The 24,378-nt window shown below is 51.4% G+C and overlaps 9 protein-coding genes across 9 annotated transcripts; 5 read left to right on the top strand and 4 right to left on the bottom strand.

The window, feature by feature from the left end:
- Positions 1-202: 202 nt before the first annotated feature.
- On the top strand, positions 203-1,138 carry PV08_05032 (uncharacterized protein; the record flags this gene model as incomplete). Its single annotated transcript, XM_016379376.1, has 1 exon — positions 203-1,138. One exon carries the CDS (start codon positions 203-205, stop codon positions 1,136-1,138), a length of 936 nt encoding a protein of 311 aa, XP_016238053.1.
- A 1,114-nt stretch (positions 1,139-2,252) lies between these two features.
- On the top strand, positions 2,253-7,166 carry PV08_05031 (uncharacterized protein; the record flags this gene model as incomplete). The annotated part of the gene is made up of 2 exons (XM_016379375.1): positions 2,253-2,582; positions 2,649-7,166. 2 exons carry the CDS (start codon positions 2,253-2,255, stop codon positions 7,164-7,166), a joined length of 4,848 nt encoding a protein of 1,615 aa, XP_016238052.1.
- A 921-nt stretch (positions 7,167-8,087) lies between these two features.
- On the bottom strand, positions 8,088-9,245 carry PV08_05030 (uncharacterized protein; the record flags this gene model as incomplete). The annotated part of the gene is made up of 1 exon (XM_016379374.1): positions 8,088-9,245. One exon carries the CDS (start codon positions 9,243-9,245, stop codon positions 8,088-8,090), a length of 1,158 nt encoding a protein of 385 aa, XP_016238051.1.
- A 302-nt stretch (positions 9,246-9,547) lies between these two features.
- Positions 9,548-10,677, top strand: PV08_05029 (uncharacterized protein; the record flags this gene model as incomplete). The annotated part of the gene is made up of 3 exons (XM_016379373.1): positions 9,548-9,977; positions 10,030-10,188; positions 10,244-10,677. 3 exons carry the CDS (start codon positions 9,548-9,550, stop codon positions 10,675-10,677), a joined length of 1,023 nt encoding a protein of 340 aa, XP_016238050.1.
- A 285-nt stretch (positions 10,678-10,962) lies between these two features.
- Positions 10,963-12,210, top strand: PV08_05028 (uncharacterized protein; the record flags this gene model as incomplete). Its single annotated transcript, XM_016379372.1, has 3 exons — positions 10,963-11,061; positions 11,172-11,487; positions 11,594-12,210. The coding sequence occupies 3 exons, from the start codon at positions 10,963-10,965 to the stop codon at positions 12,208-12,210; spliced, it is 1,032 nt and encodes a 343-aa protein (XP_016238049.1).
- A 1,259-nt stretch (positions 12,211-13,469) lies between these two features.
- On the bottom strand, positions 13,470-17,310 carry PV08_05027 (uncharacterized protein; the record flags this gene model as incomplete). Its single annotated transcript, XM_016379371.1, has 3 exons — positions 13,470-16,660; positions 16,706-16,880; positions 16,933-17,310. 3 exons carry the CDS (start codon positions 17,308-17,310, stop codon positions 13,470-13,472), a joined length of 3,744 nt encoding a protein of 1,247 aa, XP_016238048.1.
- A 403-nt stretch (positions 17,311-17,713) lies between these two features.
- On the bottom strand, positions 17,714-19,647 carry PV08_05026 (tyrosine-tRNA ligase; the record flags this gene model as incomplete). The annotated part of the gene is made up of 5 exons (XM_016379370.1): positions 17,714-18,467; positions 18,514-18,912; positions 18,969-19,255; positions 19,315-19,468; positions 19,526-19,647. The coding sequence occupies 5 exons, from the start codon at positions 19,645-19,647 to the stop codon at positions 17,714-17,716; spliced, it is 1,716 nt and encodes a 571-aa protein (XP_016238047.1).
- Positions 19,648-20,226: 579 nt separating this feature from the next.
- On the top strand, positions 20,227-21,144 carry PV08_05025 (uncharacterized protein; the record flags this gene model as incomplete). The annotated part of the gene is made up of 1 exon (XM_016379369.1): positions 20,227-21,144. One exon carries the CDS (start codon positions 20,227-20,229, stop codon positions 21,142-21,144), a length of 918 nt encoding a protein of 305 aa, XP_016238046.1.
- A 294-nt stretch (positions 21,145-21,438) lies between these two features.
- Positions 21,439-24,214, bottom strand: PV08_05024 (uncharacterized protein; the record flags this gene model as incomplete). The annotated part of the gene is made up of 3 exons (XM_016379368.1): positions 21,439-23,421; positions 23,505-24,031; positions 24,121-24,214. The coding sequence occupies 3 exons, from the start codon at positions 24,212-24,214 to the stop codon at positions 21,439-21,441; spliced, it is 2,604 nt and encodes an 867-aa protein (XP_016238045.1).
- Positions 24,215-24,378: the final 164 nt, after the last annotated feature.

Below are 24,378 nucleotides of genomic sequence, written 5' to 3'. Positions count from 1 at the left end.
TGGCAGCAAATTTGAAATGAATGACCAAATGCTGCATAACAGCCACATGGACCTTCTCGTGCCCTCCACCACGGTCTAGCTGTCTTCCCAGGTCTAAGTACTTATACCTCCTCTCTGCTCAATGCTGTCCAACTTTCTCCATCAAAAAACCACACTCATCACAACAGTAACCGCAGTACTCGCAGCACTTACAGCCGTCTACATGCTCAGCAACAACAACTCCGCACCGTCAACAGAACAACCGATGAAAGCCACGAACAACTTGAGAACAGCCATGTCTACTCTATCACACGCAAAGATCGTCCCGCGGCCGTCCAAAACAAGAGGAGGAGGGGACCATGGCTGGCTGAAGACCAAACATACCTTCTCGTTCGCGGGTTGGTACGACCCTCGATATACGCAATTTGGATCCCTCCGCGTCCTCAACGAAGACCGAGTCGAACCAGGACAAGGGTTTCCCACACACTTCCACCAAAATGCTGAAATCTTCAGCTACATCTTGTCCGGCGAATTGACACATCGAGACTCGATGCAAAAGAGAGGCGCTGAAAGCACAGACAAGGACAAATTCTACCGGATGCGGCCCGGTGACGTTCAATTCACCACTGGAGGCCGGGGCATCTCCCACAGCGAATACAACGAAGACAGCCAAGGGACCAACGAGTGGACGCATTTCTTGCAAATATGGGCCTTGCCTTGGAAGCGAAATCTCCCTCCCATCTATCACACCAGCACATTCTCGGCCGAGGAGAAGCGCAAAGGTTTCGTGACGATCATCACTCCATTGAAAGCGGGAGTCAATGCCACCTTGGAGGAGGAAAAGGCTGCTGTTCCTGCGAAGGAGGGCACCATTCCAGTCCATGCGGACCTCGTGTTTTCCGCGGGCATCATACCACCGGGCGAGACATTTACCTACACTGTCGGCGGAGGAGATGCAGTCACTTCCAAATCCGACCGAAAAGTGTACGTCCACTTTCCTGAAACGAAGGGTGGAAAGTCCAAAATCAGATTGGACGGCCGAGAAATTCTGAATGAGGGGGACGGTGCATATGTGACTCATGTCAATGCTAACGATGCGCTCAAGGTGGAAAGCATCGGAGAGGCAGAAGCCGAAGTGGTCATCATTGATTCGGAGTGATTGAGATAGGAAGACTCGCCTGCTCTAAGGCTCTAGCCGATTTGGATCTCATGCTTGAAGGAATATGTATCAAGACAGGAATCTAGGTAGTCAATGTATATTATCCTTAGCTATACCGAACTTTTTGCTTGCAAGCGTTCATCTCAACGAAGGTCGTTCTCGTACCCGTAGTTCTCAGGCACAATGAACAACACTCTTATCTCGTGTTGTTGGAAGAGTCACTTTCGTTTATCCCCTGCTGATCAACGGAGAAATACGTACGAGGACTCCGTACACGGTGACTCATTCACAGACAGTCTAGTGTACCCGGGACAGGACAGAGGCCAAAAATGTACCAATAAAGAGGGGGGAAATGTTGATGAGCTTCCTCCCCAGGTAGTGGTTATGAGACTAGGTATTAATAGGTAGGTAGTTAAGCTAGGGAAGCTCCATAGGCAGATTGTCAATTGGACATCCCAACCTCGCCAATCTGCAGCGAGAGTGTCTTGCGGTGGATGGGAGCATGAAGTGGCCCCAGACGCGTACAGTGTGGGTAAGTCTTCCCGCGAAGCTTACAGTACTGTACACTTTTATTAGATGGGCACAGGCACCTACGAGTTCCTACTACAGGGTCCTGGGCCCTGGAGAGTTTGGCGCGGGCTAACTACCTGAGGTAACTTTAGGCACAGGACCGAGTACGTGTATAGGCTTTCACCGCCGAGCTTCCCGTTATGCATATGACGGCCCCTGCGTCCCCAATGCCACCACAGCCAGAAGTAACCATGATATAATTTTCCCTGGCCACGCAAAAATTTCTAGAACAGAAGGACGCTGCATCTCGGTCTGCATTCCTCCATCCATCTGGCCTAATAACTCACCAGCTCCCAGGAATCGAATCCGACGCACCTGAGTGAGTCTCGCTGGGGACTCTTCCCATATCTTCCCTTCACATCCGAACTCCACTTCTCCAGCAAGCAAACCTCGTCACACGGTCATTTGCTACATCGGTCGAAGAGCAAATACCACGGTGCAGCGCGCCTTATTTCTCCTTCTCTTGTAACTCTCGAAATCTCCATTATCACAGTCAGAATGTGTGTCCAGTCAACGATACCTTAGTCGATTGGGCAAAGTCAACATGGCAGTGCATCACATCACGGTGTCAGTCGCCATTTCAATAGCAGCAGCCGTGGCCGTAGCTTTACTTTCAATCCCGGCCCTCTCCCAGCTCATTTCTCGAATCCGAGCCAGAAAAGACCACTATCAACACCTGTCGGAGATTTACGAAGACAAGGATGGTGTTGCCACAGAAGAATCCCAGGAAGCCTTCTCCGACTTCATCCCACGCTTAGTTCTAATATTAATTTCAATCGTTGTTTGCCTGGATGCTTTGGCCTCCGCTGTTCTAATCACCACTCGACCTGATCTTCCTTTGGCGGTTGAGCAGTGGGTGCAGTTCGCAACATGGGTAAGTTGACAACGTCGGCCCATAACCACCTCCACGCATGAGCAAGCATTTTCTGACACCTGCCAGTTGTTCGTCCTCTTTCAAGCCATCGTCATCTTTGTGACACCATCATCTCTACACCGGTACAATCTTGGAATCTCGTCTGGATTTTCAAGCCTGTTGGTAGCCATCGCCGTCGCAGTTGAGAATGTCTCGTTATGGAGGTCCCAAGTCCATCCACAGCCAAGGAACGCGCATCTTGTTCTTTCAATCGTGCAGTTTGTCGCAGCTCTGTGTTTGGGTGTAACAAGTTTCTCCCTCCCACGACGACCGGATGTCTATCATAACGGAAAGGTCGTGGACCGCCAGAACACTGTTTCGGTGCTAGGCAAGTTCACATTTTCCTGGCCATCTCCGATCTTGGCCTTCGCAGCCAAAAACAAAGGCCTGGACTACGACGATCTGGCTGAGATCGACCATGACTTGCGCTCCCGAGAACTTAGGAGAAGATTTGATGCGATTGGCTACAAGGACAAGCTCTGGAAGAGCATTTTCTGGTCTCACCGATGGGCATTCATCCAGCAATGGTGCATTCAATGCGTCAGTTCTATTACAGAATTCCTCCCACAAATTGCTCTTTACTTCATTCTACGCACTCTCGAGGCCCGAGATCAAGGTGTGGACGTCGGTTTCACTGCTTGGCTGTTGGTCATTGCACTGGGTGCTGCAGTCACATTTTCGTCCTGGCTCGAGGCTTGGATGTTCTTCATTGTTTTCATGAGACTCGGAGTGCCCATCTATGAGCAGCTAGCTGCTGTGGTTTTTGGTAAGGCCATCCGACGTAAAGATGTAAAGGGCGCAGGGAGAAAGTCAGAGGAGCTTGAAGCGAACGATGGAGAGTCAACTCCAGGGCAAGTCGCCAACAAAGCGGCAGCAGGCCAGAAAGGGGAAGATTCTGGGTCCGAAAACGATGATGACGAAGACTTCCAGAAATCTCGTCAAAGCACCATCAACCTTGTCGGCGTCGACTCCAAAAGAATTGCAGACTTTGCAACATTCAATTATATTTTCCTTGGCTCGGCAATCAAATTGATCTTCGCCTTCGCCTTCTTGTATAACCTGATCGGCCCAGTTCCTCTCCTTGCAGGCTTGGCCGCTCCTGCCATCATCACGCCCATCAATATCATTGCTGCGAGGCGCTACGCCAATGCGCAAGATGATCTGATGAAACACCGTGATCAGAAGATGGCTGTGGTGACGGAAGCCTTGCAAGGAATCCGTCAGATCAAGTTCAGCGCATTGGAGCGAAACTGGTACGAAAAGATACTCGAAACAAGGAGAAAGGAATTGAAGACGCAATGGCAAGTCTTCATCTATGACACCACACTTATTAGCATCTGGATCTTTGGCCCGGTCATGCTTGCAGCGATATCCCTGGCAACGTATGCTCTCATACACAAAGAGCTAACAGCGTCAGTCGCCTTCACGACGATTTCAGTTTTTGAAGCGATTGAAATGACACTGGCAGTCATTCCAGAGATGGTGACTGACCTGCTAGACGCTCTTGTTTCTGCGGCCCGAATTCAAGAATACCTTGATGCACCGGAACGCACAGAGTACAGCAAACCGGGAGATAGGGTCTCGTTCAAGGCTGCGACCGTGGCGTGGCCGTCCGATCATCCCGAAGAGGAAGATCAGCAATTCACCCTGAGTAATCTCAATATCGAATTCCCCAAGAAGGAGCTCAGCGTCATTTCAGGTCGGACGGGGTCTGGAAAGAGTCTGCTACTGGCGTCGATAATTGGCGAGGCTGAGGTCCTCCGTGGCACTGTCACAGTCCCCAAGCCACCTTCGGCCGAACAACGGCACGATGACAATGCCAACAAAGGGAACTGGATCCTCGACTCTTCTATTGCTTTCGTTGCACAGATTCCTTGGATCGAAAATGCAACCATTCGAGACAATATTATCTTTGGCCTCCCATTCGACAATGATCGATATCAGAAGGTGCTCCATGCGTGCGCTTTGACCAAGGACCTGGAAATGCTTCAGGATGGAGAACTTACCGACATTGGTGCAAATGGTATCAACCTCAGCGGTGGTCAAAAATGGCGAGTCTCTTTTGCGAGGGCACTCTACTCTCGAGCCGGTATACTTGTCCTTGACGACATTTTCTCTGCAGTCGACGCGCACGTGGGCCGGCACCTCTTTGAACAAGCCCTGACAGGTGAACTTGGACAAGGGCGCACAAGAATCCTAGTGACACACCATGTCGCCCTCTGTCTCCCAAAGACAAACTACAGCGTGCTGTTGTCGAACGGTACTGCCGAACAAGCTGGCCGTACCGAAGATCTTCGAAGATCCGGCAAGCTCAAGAGTATTCTCGCTCAAGATGTTGAAGAGCAAGAAAAGGAAGAAGAAAAATTCGATCGTGAGCAAGCCCTGACCATTGACGATGGAGGTGGTCTCCAGAAAATGTTCAGCCATCGCTCCCGTCGGAAATCCGCACTCAGCGAGGCCAATCTAGACGGGGAGGATCTCGCTCGACGTCGATCTCACGCAATTCCAGATGAAGCGAAGACACCGAAGAAATTCACCGAGGAAGAAAAGAGAGCCACGGGTGCAATCAAGTATCAGATCTACGCAGCCTATATCCGTGCGTGCGGCGGCTTTGCCTACTGGTTCTTCATTCTCCTCGTCTTCACGCTCTGGATCATTGTATACCTCGCTAGATCGTACTGGATTAGTGTCTGGACTCGGGCATACAGGTCTGAAGCTGTCATGTCGTTCCACGCTTTTCATCAGGACAGCCACTTCATTCAGCAGCCCATCAACGCATTCCGATACGTTTCCTCCGAGCTATCTACGACCACCGTAGACCCCAACCTAACTTACTATCTTGGCGTCTACCTTGCCATCTCAATCGTTGCATGGCTCGAGGGCACCGTTCGATACTTGTTTGTGTTTGTGGCCTCGATCCGCGCGTCGCGTACCATGTTCGAGAACCTTGCATTTGCGGTTCTTCGCGCGCCTCTCCGTTGGCTCGACACTGTCCCTCTCGGACGGATTCTCAACCGCTTCACGAGCGATTTCAACATGCTCGACAGTCGCATCAGCATGGACTTGGCTTTCATGTTGCACAATCTGATGCATGTTCTATCTGTCGTGATTGCCGGGCTGTTTGTATCGCCACTCATGATCATCTTCGCTTTGGCGTTGCTAGCAATCTGCATGTTTTACGCTCTCCGATATCTGGCCGGCGCCCGGGAAGTGAAACGGCTGGAGTCGAACGCAAAGTCTCCGGTCTTCGAACAGTTCGGAAGCGTGCTCACGGGAATCGGCACGATCCGCGCATTCGACAAATGCGATGCGTACCTGGAGAAAATGTACGCACGCATCGATCGGCATGCGCGCGCGTACTGGCACCTTTGGCTCTTCAATCGGTGGATGGGCTGGCGTTTGAATATGGTCGGAGCCGGATTTGCGTGTGTGACGGCCGCACTGATTGTGAGTATCCCTTCCATCGATTCCAGTCTGGCTGGCTTTGCCCTGAGCTTCGCGCTCGGCATGTCCGAAGGTGTTATCTGGTTCCTCAGACAGTACAGCAATGTCGAGCTGGATATGAATGCCACGGAGCGAATCGTCGAATACAGCAACATCCGCATCGAAAATCAAGAGGGCTTCGACGCGCCGGCCGCTTGGCCGACAGAAGGAAACCTCGAGGTCCACGATCTCGTCGTTGCCTACGCTGACGACTTGCCTCCTGTGCTGAAAGGCTTGACCTTCAGTGTGAGCCGAAACCAGCGGGTTGGTGTTGTCGGACGAACCGGAGCGGGCAAGTCGAGTCTGACGCTCGCGCTGTTCAGGTTCCTCGAGGCAAGCGCGGGGCAGATTGTGATTGATGGCGTGGACATTTCAAAGATCAAGCTTTTCGACTTGAGAAGCCGACTTGCCATCATCCCTCAGGACCCAGTACTGTTCTCGGGTTCGGTCAGGACCAACCTCGACGCATTCGACCAGCACACGGATGAAGAACTTAGAGAGGCGCTGGCAAGGGTACACCTCATATCCTCTGCGTCGGTTGGTCCAAGTGGAAGCGCCACACCGATGACGAACGGCGCCGGCGGTGTTCCCCCCCGGGACTCAAACACCAACATCTTCAAGAGCCTATCCAGCAAGATCTCCGAAGGCGGCTTGAACCTGTCGCAGGGCCAGAGACAGCTGCTCTGTCTCGCGAGGGCGATCGTCTCGAGGCCGAAGATCATGGTACTCGACGAGGCCACCAGCGCCGTCGACATGGAGACGGACGCGCTGATCCAAAGGTCGATCCGCGAGGAGTTCACCGACAGCACGCTGATCGTGATTGCGCACAGACTGAGCACCATCGCCGACTTTGATCGCATCCTCGTCCTCGGCGAGGGCAAGGTGCTCGAGTACGACGAGCCCAAGAACCTCATGCTGAAGGAAGGTGGCGTGTTCAGGGAAATGGTCGAGACCTCGGGCGAGAGAGCCGAGCTCGAGAAGATCATCGCAACCGGTCATCATTACGGAGGGACTTCGAGAGGACCAGATCCGCGAGAGAATGGGGAAGCGAGTTCGAGATGAAACAAACAACGAAAAACACGACACGACACGACGTTTTACGTATGACTCTCTCTCTATCTCTCTCCAAAAAAAAAAAAGGCGAGAGTCCTTTCGGACCTGGCCAGACCTTTTGATCAAGGGGAGGAGACGAGGAGATTGTGGAATACGGAGGACCCGTAAGTGATATCTAGCCAGGCCCCAAATTATGTAGGGAGGTGGTTGTCAGGCATGTAGCTTTTTGCTCAAAAATGTACGGCGTTTAAAAGGGCTTCTAGATTGGGTCTCCTTCTTAAAAGAAGAAAGAAAAGGATGGGAATGGAAAATGGTTAATACAAGGAAATTTGATAATCAACAACTCCGTGATCATCAACAAGAGCAAATGGGCCTCAAGAAGACGCCTTGGCCGGACAAACACCGGCTCTAATAGTCACAGTGATTATGAATAGAGATTTCTACTTACATCACCAACTTGCCCGAGAGATTTGCTTGATTCACTTGAGATTATTGCTTCGCGGCATTCGTCCCCAGGGACAGTGATCCTTGGACCACGTCCTGTGGCCCAGAGCATGGCCAAGGAGCGACTGAGTCGGTCGACACAACGCGGACATGGCAGAGCGGCTATCGCATACGAACAGCCTGTGTTATCATGCTTTCAATAGTAATGCTGCCGCCCCGAAGGAGCCTCATCTTGTTCCACGAAAGAGAGTAAGGAATCTGCAGAGTCGAGCGGGGGGGAGGTTTGATTGAAATAAGCCGACAGGATCCTGTCGTGGAGGAAGATGATGTTTTGCTGGGATGCAACATTGTGCAGAAACCAACAGGCTCTGCACCATCGTCGCGCATCTAGTGGGCGTGAATTTTTTGTGGACAACCTTTCTAAACATCCGGTATAGCAAAGTCGACCCTGTATGTCTGTGTGTGACTATGTAACCAGAATCGCTGTCACAATTCTGTCTTGCTTATGACAGTCTCGTTAGTTCTCTTGACTTTCCTCGAGGGCGGGGCCTCAAAAAAGCCTTCAAGCTCCATATATTCAGCAGCAAATGCAGTTGTGAGAAGAGCCCAGTCTTTCACCACGTCGATATCTAGATGGTCCGCGTCGTCATTTATAGTATGCCACACTGACGGAAAGCGAGCGGGAATGAGGTGCAAGACTTGGACTCCTCTGGCGATGAATGGAATATGGTCGTCTTGCATCATATAACTGTTGAACATCTCGGTTTCCTTTTTATCCTTGTCCAGGAGCCAGTTACGCCGTGACCTGCTTTTGAACATGCCCAAATCTCGCAGCCTCTCTTCGGCTTCTGCCATCTTGACGTATGACCAGTGAGAAGAGTGTTGCCACGACGGAATTGGCAGATCTTCTGGTGAGCCAAGCAGGTCCAACAATACGAACAGCTCAATAGAGTCGAGGTAATTCTTATAGATACTCGTGGCCGGGTGCATGGTGTTCTCCCACTCTTCGGCAAGGGATCGAGCGCCGTAGATGCTGTCGGTCGCGGTCCAGCTTTGGAAAGCTTCTTCACCGTCGAGAAGCAGGACCTGGATGCCCTTGTTTTCCGCAAAATCTAAATCCAAGTCCTCCTGAGCCTGGACAGAATCCCACTTCTTCGTCAGGGCAGCATCGATCGCTCTGACCGCATGCAGGAGCATGGCGCACGGCGCAGCAGAGTCGGTGGCTCCGATAAAGCCATCGGGCTTGTATTTGGAATCATAGTGGGCCACCAGTGTCAAGCGACCGACATCCCCCGGGCGTGACCACGGAGGATCTCTTGTGGCAATCAAATTGACAAAGGGAACCTCCTTGGCCCCGTGTGTAGGCGTTTTCGAGGTCGAGTTCTGGAAAGTCACCGTCCAGTCAGGGAGGGAAGTACGGAAGAAGTCTACAAAGTGTTGGAGGACTTGTGCAGACCCTGGCGTACCTGGGACCCGCGGGATCAAGATCGGTGCTAATATATTGCCCGTCCGTGTATCAAAATCAGCAATGTCCGGCAGGGGAAGTCGATTGAGGATGGTGTCGTCGGACAATGGTGTATATGCGACAACTCGCAGGAAAGACAGCACCAAGGTCAACAGCCATCGCGTCGAGCACCGCCACATTGTGCGAAGGGCCTGAGAAGCGCAGGGTCATACCATTCCTGCTAGAAGCCTGTAAGAAGCAAAGCAACGGCTGGGGAGTCAGTAAAGTTCAGTGGGATGGACATGCTGTCGTTCCTGCTCCCTCTCGGCGCAGTTTCCTTATCGTTTCAACGTTTCAATATCGCGTGCCGAGCCGAAATCTACGGACGCGCAGAACAAAAAAGTTTTGGATACGCAGGGAACAAAGCAGCTACTTCCAGTCGCAATCGGTCGTGATTGACGGGACCTCTTAGCCCGTCGTCCAAATATCCAGCGGCCGATCCATGCGAGGCCTACCTCTCGTCCTCGTCGCGGAGGTCCGCCTAGCTTTCCAGACCTGTTCTAGACAACATGTGGCCTCCAGAAGGACTCGTTTCAGTACTTTTCAACCACTACTGAAGAAGCCGCTTCCGCGCAGAAAGGTCGAGGCGCCTATCCAGGTAGTCCACAGCCAGCTCCGAGCACAGAAGGAGGCTTCTCTCACCGACCGAGCAGCGAAAGAGAATGCCCCCGCCAAGGGACAAGCCGCGAGCAGGAAAGACCTTGTTCCGGTCCAAGGGGAAGGGAGAGCTCTTCAAGATGGCCGAAAGGTCGAGGTGCCATTCAAAGTCATACCGAGAGCCGACATCACCCCAAACTTGACCCTGTCGCCGAAAGAACGACTGCACATTGAGCAGCTGACGCGGAACCTCCCTCCTCGAACCGAGCCAAAAGGTAGATATCTCAAACCTGGACTACAGGTGGACGAGGGTTGACCCGGAGGCAGTGTACAAGAAAAAGCTACGGATATACAGTGTAGGAAATGGCAAGATCTATGCCATCACATTCTTGCGCTTTGCCGCCATCTTCGCCCTGTGCTTGACCACGGTTGTCGTTGCACCAGCTCACTGGCTTAATGGAAGCTCAGCCATCACCGTTGCGGGATGTACGTTTATTCTCACGTTTCTAACATGTCCTAGGACTGACACCCACCCCAATAGTATGGTTGGCCGGCTTTGTACCTTTCGCTTTCATTCACTGGGCCCTGAGGCCGATGATAACCGAAGTGTTCCTCAGACTGCCACAGTCCGCGCAGCATTCACCCAAGGCTGCAATGGCGTACGCGAAAAGTTTACCTGCTGACGCCGTGCTGGATTTGAGGTTTATGAGGGCAACGACATTGTCTGATTATGTATCGGTGCGCCTGGACCACACGAAGCCTGTCAGGAGCCATATTCGTCCTGTAAACTTCGAATGGGTTGGGCCATTTGTTCACCGGGGAAGTTTCCTCAGGCCAAATCCAACCCAGTTCTATGTGCGTGCAGAGTCGGCAAGAGGAAAAGCAGCATGGGATGTCACTCCTGGTATCTGGAAACAGGTTTACGAGCGACTGACTGGAAATGAGAGCAGTTCTGTGGCTCGATGGAGGCGGTGACGAGCAAAATACAGCGTGTCTGCCGCTTGGATGACTTCACACACGTTTCACTTACTTCTCATACACGCCTGGGTGTATCAACACAAACAGTTCATTCACCACGTTGAACTTATATACTCGTATCATTGGCTCGCCATGCTATCTACTATTTAATCCCTTCCCTACCTTCGCCATCTGTTCATCCGCCTCATCACACCTCTGCATCACACTTACAACACACTGCAACACTCGATCTCGCACATAGCCCAAATCGACCGAAGCTCTTCGCATCAACACATCGACACAATGTCTGAGGCTACCAAGAAGCCAGCGCCGGTCTTGACCCAGCGTGAGACGGAAATCCTCATCGCTGCGCTTCAGAATGTCAAAAGTGGCGATATCCAAGTAAGTGGAAGGCCTCTTCCGGCTACCAAGCTGGGTCCTCAACACTTGCAGTTTGCACACCACAATGAGCCACGTGCCAGAAGTGTTTTTCCACTGACACTGTCCTCCAGATCGACTATGCCAACATGGCCGTGACCCTCGGCGTTGCCAACGGTACTTCGGCCGCTGCACGCTGGAGCGAGGTCAGAAAGAAGCTCTCACTTCCCAAGAAGGAGAAAGGTTCTGGTGGTGCTAATGGCGAGCCATCCACTCCGAAGGCAAGAACTCCACGCAAGCCAAAGGACGCCAATGCTACTCCGGCTTCTACCAAGAAGACCCCGAAGACCTCGAAGACCCCAACTCACGTCAAGGATGATGCAGAAGGCGGCGACGAGGCTGACGAGCTTGCTCTTCCAGCCACTACTCCTAAAGTCGAGAACAACGACGGTAAGACTGACTTTCTTCCTTTTTGAACCTCCTCGTCCTCATTTTTCACAGTTGGAATGTGTTCCTGAATTATTCTCAACCGATCAACTGACATATTCGTGAGCAGAAGAACCAGCTGTCGCGGCTACTCCCAAAACCCCCGAGACTCCAGCTGCAGGAAAGAAGCGCGTTCGTAAGACCAAGGCTGAGAAGGAGGCCGAAGCTGCTGCCAACGGTGGTGCTGGTGCCGACGCTGATGGTGATGACAAGGATGAGAAGCCAGCCAAGAAACCTCGCAAGACTCCCGTGAGAAAGAAGGCCGCTGCTGCCGCGGATGCTGAGGGTGACGGAGAAGTCACAGCAGCTCCCGCAAAGGCCAAGAAGGCAACTCCACGCAAGAACGCCGCTGCATCCAAGAAAGCCGCTGCTGCAGACGCCAAAGGATCCGACGACGCTGATGCTGAAGTTGACGATGCCGATGCCGATGCCGACGCCGACGCCAAAGACAAAGCCACAAAGGAGAAACTCGTTGCTGATGCTGCCTTGGCCAACGATGTTCTCAACGGCAAGAAAACCGTCACTCCGAACCTTGAAGCCGGCGACGAGAATGTTGCTGTTGGCGATGGCGCGTCGACAGTCGATCAGGAAGAGGAGAATAGCGACGAAGATGAAGGCGAAGACGAAGGCGAAGACGGTCGCAAAGAAGCCGACGTGGCCGAAGAAGTCAATACCGAAACCGCTTGAGTTGTTCACTCTGAGGTCTGAAAGTCACAATCAAGGTGGCCCCTGTTCCGGTAATCATGACATATCGAGTTGTGTCTACCTTTACGTGGCAGACTTCCACTCTCCTTGGACATTTCAATCATGGTACCACACACCGTTGGCGGCATCGAACAAGAGAATTGGACGCGCGATTGAGCGAAAATGACATTAGATAGGTTCATGATGGCGTGAAGACATGACCGTCTGTCTAGGTAAACCTAATCCCCCTTACTCGATGAGTCGTCGAACTGAGCAAGAGTTGATTCTCGACATGTTTGTCGCTCTCCACTCTCTTCTCTGCTCTTATTAGTGTCTTCGAACTCCCCCTTCTACGCTCCCCTGTCCTTCTCGTTCTTCCGTCGTTGCACGCCTGCGTAGAAATATACCGCAGGCAAATCAATACCAGCTGCCGTCATGTCCGTTCTGTCAGATACCCAGGGTACCTACGTACCTTAAGGTACCGTAGATTATACGACCAGCTACCTACCTGCCAGCTGCCCATTCTTTTCCTCCCCCTTGCGTAGGATACCTACCTACCTACCTATCTACCAAGGTACCGTGGTTGAGTACCACAGCTGTGTAAAGGTTCGCTCCTGTGCTGTGCCACACTGTACGTTCTACCCGAATCCGTCCCTACCTTCCTTCCCAATACGAGACTACGTGGACCACCACCACATATACCTACCTACCTACCTACCTACCTACCTACCTACCTACCTACCTACCTACCTACCTACCGCCTTGCTTGCTTGCTTGCTTGCATGTATCGAGATATCTTCCGGACACGCGCACTAATATTGATCAACTAAGACTCCTACACCCCCGTCTTGTTTGCCCTGCAGGTAAACTCCATATCACGTTGTGTTCACAACGCATGGACCCGTACGTAGTGCTGGTTACTGGCACATCAATAAACGAATCATGTCAAATCTGAAAAACCAAAAGAAGAATCCCATTTCAGACTCGGCTGTGTCTTGCTATGTCCCATATCCTCCTCGCCATAGACGTCTTAGCAAACAACCATACACGGCACCGCCGATTGACGGACACGCGCAACAATATTTGACATGACAAAGATCATATCCTTCACCAAGCGCTCGTATTTTAATACAACAATCTTCAAAAGTATGCCACTTCCACGCCCATCAACACCAGAAACACTTCAGTCACGATCTTTGTTTGTTTGCGGTAAAGAAAACAGGCCCATCAAATCAAGTCAAACCAAATCAACTCCTTCATACTCACAAGGCTTCAATACACTTGACAAGGGCGTCGATTCCGCGTTCATGGATTTCGCGACCGCGTTCCTCATCCAGTATCCAAGCCAAATCACTCAACAATCCTAATGGGACTTCTCTTTCCTTGCTTTGGCCGCCATCACCTTCGGTACCAACCTCATTATCTGCGCCCTTCAATCGCCGGGCCATGAGACTAGTGTACTCCCACTCCTTGGCCGCCTCCTCTGCTCTATCGACGATGCCAGGAGCAATGCCACACATACTTGCACAATGCATTCCGAAGCTGCCTTCTGCAGTGCCTGATTCGAGTTTGTACAAGAATGTAACGCGTCTGTTCTCGTCATCGACCAAGATACTCATCCGCTGTGGAATAATCTGGGGATGTCCCTTAAACTCCGCAGAGAGTGAATGGTAGTGAGTCGCAAAGAAGCCCAAACACCCGACGTGCGAAGCCAGATGGTGAAGCACAGCCTGGGCCACAGAAACACCGTCATGCGAGGATGTGCCACGGCCAAGCTCGTCGAGAATGACCAAGCTGCGAGGAGACGCTTCAGAGAGAATCTTCTTCGTTTCAGCGAGCTCGACGAAAAACGTCGACTGGGCGGCGAAAATATGATCTTGCGCACCCAGGCGAGACATGATCCGGTCGAATGGAGTGAGCCGTGCAGACTGACACGGAAGGTAACAGCCAACCTGAGCCATGATGACTGCTATGCAGGTCATTCTGAGCACCGTAGATTTGCCTGCTGCATTTGCTCCAGTCAGCAGGCTAATGTTGGCATTCTCCCCGCCTAGCACAATGTCGTTGGGAATAAAATCGTCAACCTTGGCTAGGAGACATGGATGACGAAGCTCGACAAGTTCCAAAGTTGAAGGCGTGCTATCATCGTCGTCGACGAATTCGGGTCGGCAACTTGGATAGCCCAGGCTTGCACTTGCCTTTGCTAACGAGATCAGACAGTCAAGCTGAGCGATAACCTTGACTGCAGCCAGCCAGATTTCATAGTTCTCGTCGAAGCGAGCTTGGAAACGGCGAGTGACCTCCTTGGAAATCTGTGCGTGAGTTTCCCGGGCTTCTTCGAGTTTCCGAACAAGAGCCCGCAGCTCTGGAAAGTAGTATCGCTTCACTGCTTGTGTAGCAGACATTTGATCCCAGTTTTTGGGGATGCCTTTGACTTTTGTGGGAACTTCCAGTTGCATGATTTCTTTGCCGTTGTCACGGTAGCAAATAGCAGAAGACCCCAGTTCTTTCCGCCACTTTCGGAGGAGCACATTAAATTCTTCTTGGATCTCCTCGATCAAGTCTTGCGAATTGTCAAAATCTTCCTCGAAGCCGCGCTCAGGCACTAGAATGCCTGTTTCCTTGGCCTTTGCGCGATCGAAAGCGTCTGTCCAGTATTTCAATCGCGATTCAAGGTCTGGCATGGCAGCTATAAGCTGACCAATGACACCATCCGCATCTTGTTGCTTGCCTGATCCATCTCTCAGTAAAGACATGGTGTGGTCAATCTGCTCGAATCCCTCGAGGACACTGACGAAATCTTGGACTCTGCATGCCCCGGCATGGACACGAGAGATCAATCGTTCAAGATCAGGCATCTTGGACATCTGCGAAGTAAAGCGGTCGCGCACCTTGGTATCAGCGTTTAGAGAATCAACAGCGTCCAGACGAGCATTGATTTTCTTCGTGTCCATCAAAGGATGGCACACCCACTGCTTGAACATTCGCTTGCCGAAGGGAGTGATGCATCTATTCAGGAGCTGGAACAGTGTACCTTCAGGACCTCCATCGTGAGAGTTGGCGAAGACTTCCAGGTTGATCAATGTCTGGCCATCCAGTACAAGACTGCCTGCCTTTCGAATAGGGTCGTACCAGGTGAAATTGCCCAGAGTGACGAGTTCTCGTTCAATCTTGAGAGTCCTCAAGTACTGAATCAAGGCACCAAGAGCAGACATGAGCAGTTCTTTCTCTCTGGCCTGTTGAAGAACCTCCGGCCAGTCCATTGGAAAGTAATCACAGGCTTCGATTTCTTTGGCGGTGATATGACTTTCCCAGAACTCTTTGCCTGGTTTCAGGTAGTTCCATATCGTGGTCAGCCCGGTGTTGTTCTTGAGAATACGTAGCGTTTTCGTGCTAACGCCACCCTTCTCCAGCAGAAGTTCTTGAGGTCGTGTTTGAGCAACAAAAGTCTCGAATCTAGTCAGGTCCGCATCGTCAACCCATTCTGCGATGTGAAAGTGGCCCGTGGCCGTATCCACGAACGCCACACCGAACGAAGGCAAGCTGTCGACTTCCGACTCTTTAATTGCAACACAATAGGTTGCCATGTCGTCCTGCAGCATAGTGCCATCGACCAGAGTGCCTGCGGTGAGTACACAAGCCAGCTCTCTCTTGATGACCTTGTCATCCTTCTTACTCGCCGCACCGCCGGATTTGTTCCCTTTAGACGCACCTCTTCTGCCGCCGAAGCCAGTCATCGCGTCCTCGCTTGCGTCCTTTTCGGCCCGTTCCCGCATATCCTTTGCTAACTTGCTTTCTTGTTGATCGACTCGTGCAATCTTGAAGCCTTTTGCTACGAACTGGTTCGCCCACAGCCCTAAGCTCGATTCTGGAACGCCCACCATGCGCATGTTGACGCGGTCAGTCAGCTTCAGATCAAACAACTGATGGCCTATAGTGGCATCATTTTCGTAGAGTTCATAGAACTTTCCCTTCTTGAAGAAGACAATAGTGTCCCAGAACTTCTGCTTGATCTCCCAGTACTGCTTTTCAAACGGTGAGAAATTTGTCCACGCCATTGGTGGGATGTACAATGTTCGAGGATCGTAGTCAGGATGACCGGGAGGGTTCCTGTCCATATCCCGGATATCCTCCAGCCAAGCGTGTCGTTTTTCTGGTTCTGTCAAATGAGCCTTCTGTTTACCCGGTTTCTTCGAAGGGATATTATTCGGTCTCAGTTGTAGAGGCTGTGGGTTCTCCGGGTCATAAGTCCATTTCTGAGCTGTAGACCCTTCTGCAAGATCCATATCCGCATCAAAGTCGACCTCGACATCCACCTGCTCGTCCACTTCATCCTCAGCGGGTGTAAAGTGTGAAGAGGTCTTTCGTGAAACCGGCTTCGAGGGTCTTTTGCGTTTGACGGGTCGACGGACCTCATCTTCAGAGTCGTCGGGGACTATGAAATTGTCCATATCTGGTACGGTCAGCGGAGGTGTGACCATACATATAACAAACTTACCATCGTCATCACTTTGCACCTCCTCATTCTCCTGCTGATAGACGTCCTCGTCGGCACTATCTGACAGCCTTCTTCGCTTCGCAGGTCTCGAACGAATCGCAGGTTTAGGTTTGAAAACATCATCGCCATCAGTACCTTCACTATCGGACTCGATATAGTTGATGGTCTTCTTGGCCTAAACGAAGTTAGCTGAATGTCTCGGTCCGAGGGACGGTACGCGTTGTTACCCTGCGCGACGGCGTGCCTCTTGCATTCGAATCACCTACTCCATTAGTCTGCCCTTCGTCAGCTGAGACTGGCGACGGCAGACCTTTGGAAGGAGGCGAACTCGCCTGCACATCGCCCTTACTGTCCTCAGTCTCCGGCTCCGGCCCATCGCTACTGGGCACCGGGGTCAATGACGACGTCGAGTTCGCTGCCGCAGATCTCTCCCGTCCCTTCGGTGGGCCAGGGGTTGCAGTAGACTGGCGAGAGGGAAGGGCAGGGGATGAGCCTGTGGAAGGTGTGCGTTGGAAGAAACCAAGCAGCGTCTTCTGGCCAGAGGACTGTGACTTTTTCAGTGATGGTGTTGACACCAGGCCCGAAGGCGTCTTTTTGGGAGGCATGGCGGCTGTCGAGTTGCCTCTTCACGAGACGCCCTTAACGGCACACAAGGATCACAGACGAGTTAAGTAGCATGTCTGCACAGAAACGCAGGGTGTGAAATAAATGATGCCAATCGCGTACTGGGTCACTAGCGCGACTTCCACGCGTAGATTGAGTGGCTTCCCTACTGGGGTACTGCGCATCATTCGTACCCTAAAATACTCCAGTCTGCGGCTGGCGCAGCGTGTCTTTTACTGTCATTTCAAACGCCATACCCATTACAGGTACCAGGTACCGACATAGCCTTGCTTCTCCGTAGGATGCTAGCCTTGCCCGCTACCTTCAACGCGTTCAGGAGGTGAATGTCGTGATTGTTCTACGCATGTTGGTACAATTTCATACAAAGGCTGAGAAGAGACAGGACTATCTATGCTCTTGTGGCGTTTCCTTGTCTCCAGCTTCGGCCTGAGCCGCTGCTTCAGCGGCCTTCATCGCCTCCCATGCAGCACAGGTCAATCCGGCCTGCTCATATTCCTCGTCGGAAATGATGTCGACGATTTTCATCTTCCATTTCCCTACCCGTAAGATGAGCAGCTTTTCGTCGATGATATAATTGGATGCTTCCTGAGCTGTATTGGTCCGTGCTGGAGCGAAACTCAAGTTATCATCCATCTTGCTCATCGACCCTGGCAATGCGCCGACGTAGGCTCCTCCGGCCATGATCAATCTGTGGCCTTCGGCTTTAGAAGATACCAAGCCCGCTGCGAACATGATCTGACCCAGCGGCTTGTCAACTACAAGACTCCTGGGTAACTTGACCCTCGTTGACGTATTGTCTTCCATCCTCATCGGTTGAGCATGCTTATTCAGAGACGGGTGCATAAAGTTTGCATTCGGAGCGGTTCTTGCTGCGCCATTAGCTGCACTGGTGGCTTTAGCATCCGTAGCACTTGATGTGATGTCACTGATTGTCAGCGTCTTCTTGAAAAGCTGTCGGTGCTGCTGTTCGGCTTCTTCGGCACTTTCAGTGCCGTATATCAACTCGACAAACTCTCGGGCGAGCGTGTGCTGGGCTACACGCTTCGAGGCGTCTTTCTGATGCTCTTCCATGATCTGCCGGATCTCTGGTAATGGCAAAAATGTGAAGAGCTTGAGATATCGTTCAACGTCCGCGTCGCTGGAGCGAAGAAAGAACTGCAACGAATGTTAGAGGTTGCATACACAAGTCAGGCGAGAAGAAAGTGCTTGCCTGATAGAGATCAAAAATCGGTGTCATATCAGGGTCTAGCCAGATAGCATTCCCAGCACTTTTTCCAAACTTCTCGCCAGATGAGGTCGTCAGAAGTGGCACGGTGATCCCCAGCGGTTCAGAGGTAACGTCAATATTGTTTTTCTGATCAAGGATCTTTGTGTTGCGTAGTGCTGTCTGGTATTCGTGCGAGTCCTTCGCAATCTGCTTGACGGCGTCCGCCCCGGCAAGAATATTGCCAAACTGATCCCCACCACCAACCTGGATCTGCACTCCTTTCTGGAAGAGATGCCACCAGTCCCAAGCTTGAACCAGAGGATAGCTGAACTCGGCGTACGACATTCCATCTCCTTTTTCCAGTCGAGTCTTGACACTAATTCACAAGTCAGTTTTGGCCCTGCTCAAATCAATGATTGTGAATCGACATACGTATCTCTTCCCAACATAGGTCCCAGGCGCACGTTGCGACCTAATATTGCGAGATAGTCTCTAGCGGATAGTGCATTCCACCAAATGGAATTGTTGTCCAGTGACCTTCGCCACGCCCACTCTTTCTGAAAGCCTTTCCGTTCAGCGTGCCTCTCGATCGAAGCACCAAGCCGTTTCAGTTGGGCATGCATGGCCGCAATGTTGGCTTTGCGTGTCGGCGCCGACTGTGCTTCTCGGCCGGTGGTTCGCCCGGTAGGGTCTCCTATTGACGACGTGAATCCGCCCAACTACGGCACAGGTGGTCAGCAAATCCTCCATAGTTTGAGGGGCTTGTTGCAATGCGTACCACAAAATGCGTATCGTAGCCATGAATATAAAACCACCCCAGAACCATGAAGACAACCATGTGCCCAACGTGCATAGAGGGGGCAGTAGGGTCTATCCCGGCATAGACACCAACTCGGCGGTGGATCATCAGCTCGTCCAGTTCTTCCTTTGACCTATTCGCAAACAGTCAGGCTATTGCAACTAGGCATGCGATTCACTTTGGTCCGTACCCGACGGTCTGGTTGATGTAGCCTCGCTCCTCAAGCGTCTTGAAGAGCGACTGCATCCTGCCCGCCTTGATGTCCTGTGCTCTTGTCCGCCATTCCTCCTCGGCTTCCTGGATCTTGCGCATATGATTTCTAGTGATCCATCTTTTCGAGAGTGGGATCGGAGAACGGCGAGAGACATTGCCAGCCTGAAGTTGCTGTCGGCAACTTTGACAAACGTGCCAGCAGCGCTGAGCTGCGCGGAGAGGGTTACTGTAGGACATAGAGACGCATCCTCGTGGTCAGTTGCTTGTAGTGTCGCGACGCCTGCACAAAAAGTTTTGGAGCGAATGGACACGGAGCTCGGCAGCAAATCCGCCGACACGCATTACATAATCCATCAATAGCGGATCAATCGACCTATTCCCATATATGAGAACGGACGAAATGTCATGGTCACTGATCTCTATGTGGAACCTTGTCCGTCTTTCGACGACTGTCTAAATGACGCTCACAGGATGCGCAGGGTGTAATTCGTCTTCGAGGCCATGTCCACATGATGCACTCGGACGAAACTGAAGGCTGCATGACGTCCCTGTATCGTTCCAATCTGAAGATGGAAAATCCAAAAGGGGGTTGCTATAAAAGACTCGAAACATTTTCCAATGATGTGAAAATGGCATTCGAATTCTGCCGTTATCATTCTGATCGAAAAGGTTCCAAAGATGTCACTCAAGCGTATACTGATCACAGGAGCAACGGGAAAACAGGGTGGTGCCCTCCTGTCGGCTTTGCTGGACTCTCCGCCAAATCCACCCTTTCACCTCGTTGCGCTTACTCGCAACGCGAAGAGCGCAAAAGCCCAGGCACTCGCTCAGAAGCCCAACGTCAGCGTTCTTCAAGGCGATTTGGATGATTGCAACCCGATCTTTCGATCTTGCAAAGATCCCTTCTATGGCGTCTTCAGTGTCCAGGTACCCATTCGGCCAACGATAGAGGAACAGCAAGGGAAAGCTCTTATCGACACTGCTGCAGCACATGGTGTCCGTCACTTCGTGTATACTTCCGTTGATCGAGGCGGGCCTGAACGATCGGATTGCGACCCGACAGCAGTCAAGCACTTTGCCTCCAAATTCAATATTGAGAACCACCTGAAGGCAGTATGCCAGCGCTCCGAAAATCAGATGGAATGGACCATAATTCGACCAGTTGCCTTCATGGACAATTTGACCCCTGATTTCCTTGGTCGAGCGTTCACGGCTATGTGGAGGTTGAATGAACCAAGCACCAAGTTACAACTTGTGTCTTCCAAGGATATTGGAGTTCTCGCCGCAGACATTTTCAAGCATCCAGATTTGTACACCGGAAAAAGCCTTAGCTTGGCCACAGATGAGCTAACTCTGCGGCAAGCCAATGATATTTTCAAACGAGAGGTCGGGATAGATATGCCTGTGGCATACCCCTTTGTCGGTCGCCTGATCAAGTTCGTCCTCCACGAACAGCTAGGTGTCATGTTCAATTGGTTCAAGGAGGAGGGCTTTGGTGGAGACCCAAACGAGTTCAAAAACAAGTTTCCGGAGATGCAGGACTTCCAAAAATGGTTGAAACAGTCGAGTGGGTTCAGAGACAAGGTGCGAACCTGAGAGTCGATGAGCAGGATGCTAGTACAGCTGTCTTGGATCATACGGGCAGTCTGGACTATGGTCAGGCATTATATCTAATGTGCAGTGTCCGATCCCGGCAGCAGAAAACCAACAACATGGGTGGCAGCACATGTCGTCCACTCATCGAGGCATGATCAGAACTATTAGTCGTCAAAACCTGGCGTCTCCTCCCCTTGCGATGATTGGGTTCGTGAGATTGCCATTCGTAGAACTGAGACATCAATGTTGATGGGACCATTGTTTTGTCTTCCAGAATAACTTCCTTTGGACAGATCATGTGAATTGGTAAGCATTGTCGTCGAGTGTCCATTCGGGAATACTGAGATCCCATGTTTGGTTCAACTCATCTCCGAACAAGAATTGATCCCACTCGAACTCAGCATTTGGCAAATTAAATTGAAAGTTTGGATCCTCAAAACTCTCCCAATCAGCCCCCAGCAGGAGTTGGGATGCTGTCGACGACCGCTCTCGCGATGAGCCGTTCAATTCAGGAATATCTGGAGACATGAAGTTATTGACCTGATTTTCTGTGTCATTCTCGTGATCAAAGACCGGAGTCTTCGCAAGAGGCACATCGGAGAGCGGCTTCATCTCAAGGCGGATCGCACCGAAGTAGGGTAGAACGACCACTCTTGTCTGGGGTACAATACCAGCAAGAAAATCCTCCAGGAATCCTCCTAATTCATCCAGGACTTTGAATCCTTGCTTGCCAATGCCGCCATTGAGGTGTGTTGCCCTAAAGCGAAAGATATCTTTGATCTGTTCGATGAGATCAAGATCTTCCTGGAGGTTGTCCATCACGAGGTTTGCTGATCCTTGTGAGGATGGACAGTGTGATAAACGGAAAAGAACCATCACCGTGAGTATACAGGCGCAGAAAACTCCCTGAAAATCCTCACAAGGACAAATATATACCGCCAGAGACGGGTCACAGCGCATCAGATAGAAGATTCGAAGCATTCCCCGGCAGGCCTGAAGGCAAAGCAGGCGACTTGGCTGGTACGGATCAATCGAAGAGTCGGAAGTGTTTAGAGTATCTTCATAAGGTTGGGTCAAACCATTCGGAAGAGGTTTCAACATGTAAGGTAAGTGCAGAAACGCCTGTACCTGCCAGAACCACATCTGCGCCATGAGATGTTGATACGCCACATATGGATCCGTATAGTTCAGGTGGGAATCAACATCCCACCAAGGCGTGGGCATTGCGGCAGCAGCTTCATCAAGAGTCGACTGAATGCACATTGTTGTGTGATACTTCACATCATCAGGTTCAGTACATGCATTGCGATCATTCGCACGACCTGCGATAACGGCGACCACTCTCCTGAACGCACGCATTTTGAGTTCCACCGGTACGCTCAGATTACTCTCCCCAGCGGCTGTGACAATATGGCCGCGGAGGACAGCAAGAGCGAGATGGTCTGAGAATTTGTCGTCTTGAGCATGAGGGAAACCAAGGACCAAGCTCATTAGTCGATCCAACTCAAGGATTGAGCCGATCCATCGCTGACGGTGTAGAATGCTAGAGACATGAACCTCGTCTAGGAACGGAACTTCGCCATCTTCTTGGAAGGGTAAGGCATTGGTGAACCCACTCTCTCTTGCAACTTCAATTGCCTTGCGTATTGAGAGCCAAGACTTTCGCAGCTGATTCGCCTCGGCGTAGATTTTGGCTCGCATCATGTATAACAGCAGTAAGCCAGGATCTCTCTTGTACACAGGGTCCGCAGATGGAGACAAGAGAACTGTGTCAACGGCGAGCACAATGCGCTCGGTGACTTCAGTCGGCGCAGTGGAAATATTGAGCTCCACATCATCCACACCAGGTCGTAAATCTCGCAGCGACATGGCAATACAAAGCAAAGCCGTTCCAATGGACACAGCGTTGTTTTCGGCCAATTTAGTCTGGACGAAATCGCGTAGTGAGACCGGCTTGATTTCTTTATGTGGCCAGCTCGTCGTACTACCAGGGGATTCGCCGTTTGACTGAGTGCCACTCTCGGACGACGTGTCGCTTGAAGCCGAAGCGCCTTTAGGATTGAAGAATACCTCGTGGAGAGCGAAACTCTGGTCACGCCAGGCAACCCACCAATGTATCGAGATATCGAGCACCTTCAACAGATATGGCTCCGAAGATATCGTAGAACGTAACTTTTCCGCATCTGTAGCAGCGTTGATGTCGGAAGTCGCATCAGAGAATGTCAAGACCTGAACTTTCTCGGTAATTATCGCTGGAGATATGCAGTGTTGTGCAAGCTACAAAAAGGTGTAAGTCTCTAATGTTGGAGATGCAACGTTTTGCTCGAAGGAGGGTCAAGGGTCAAGGGTCAAACACTCACCATTTCATTGTTGAAAAGCTGGGTCAGAAGAGGACTCGTTTTCCTAGCCTCATCTTCCGCAGGAATCCGTGAAGAGTTCGTATGTACGTGAGAGTTATCGACGTTGGGGAGACCGAGCAATTCCAGAGTAGAATTGGGTTTCGATGGAACATCATGCTCTCTTGCAAGTCTCTCAACCACTGAATCCATTCGGCTGACCTGAATATCCATTCGTGACCTGTTTTTCCTTGATGACTGATGCTGTTCTTCTCCGGAGGTGAGATCATCAATCTCTCTTCGACGTTTGTAAATTCGCGCTGATGGTCGCCGTGATGGTTGATGCTTGTTTCCAGAATCCACGTTTGCAGCCGGAGTGGCATCAGAAGCGACGAATCCCTGCACTCTACATTGTCGACCATGACTTTTACATTCATTGCACACCAGTCCCGTGCCAGATTCAGAGGCAGAGCCTTGGTCAGACGGGGTTGTCAAGGACGAATCCCCCTGGGATTGCTCTGGATAGTTGCATTTAATCTTGCGACGGCGACCTTTTTATAGTTAGTAAGTAAGAATAACGAGTCCGGGAGCGAGAAAAGGCCACCATCAACGGTAGACTGATGAACAAGAAGCCACATACATTCGAGACACGATTTTGTGCCCTTGCGCATCTGCTTGAGTCCAGCCGCTCCACCTCTGACCTCCACAAACACTCTCGAATTCGAGGCAGCCATTGCTGCCTCAAGTGGGTAGGCAGACAGTGCACGAAGATCGGTTTTCGCAGAGGTGACTAGTGAGACAGGCCGAGTCTGCACGGGATGATGATCTTGCGGCGAACTCAGTTGCTCGTCCACGGCTTATATTCGATTGCCGAGGAGTACGACCTATCAATATTGCA

Source organism: Exophiala spinifera (assembly GCF_000836115.1).
Source record: "Exophiala spinifera strain CBS 89968 unplaced genomic scaffold supercont1.3, whole genome shotgun sequence".
Lineage (NCBI taxonomy): Eukaryota > Fungi > Ascomycota > Eurotiomycetes > Chaetothyriales > Herpotrichiellaceae > Exophiala > Exophiala spinifera.
This window is presented reverse-complemented; position numbering and strand designations above follow the sequence as displayed.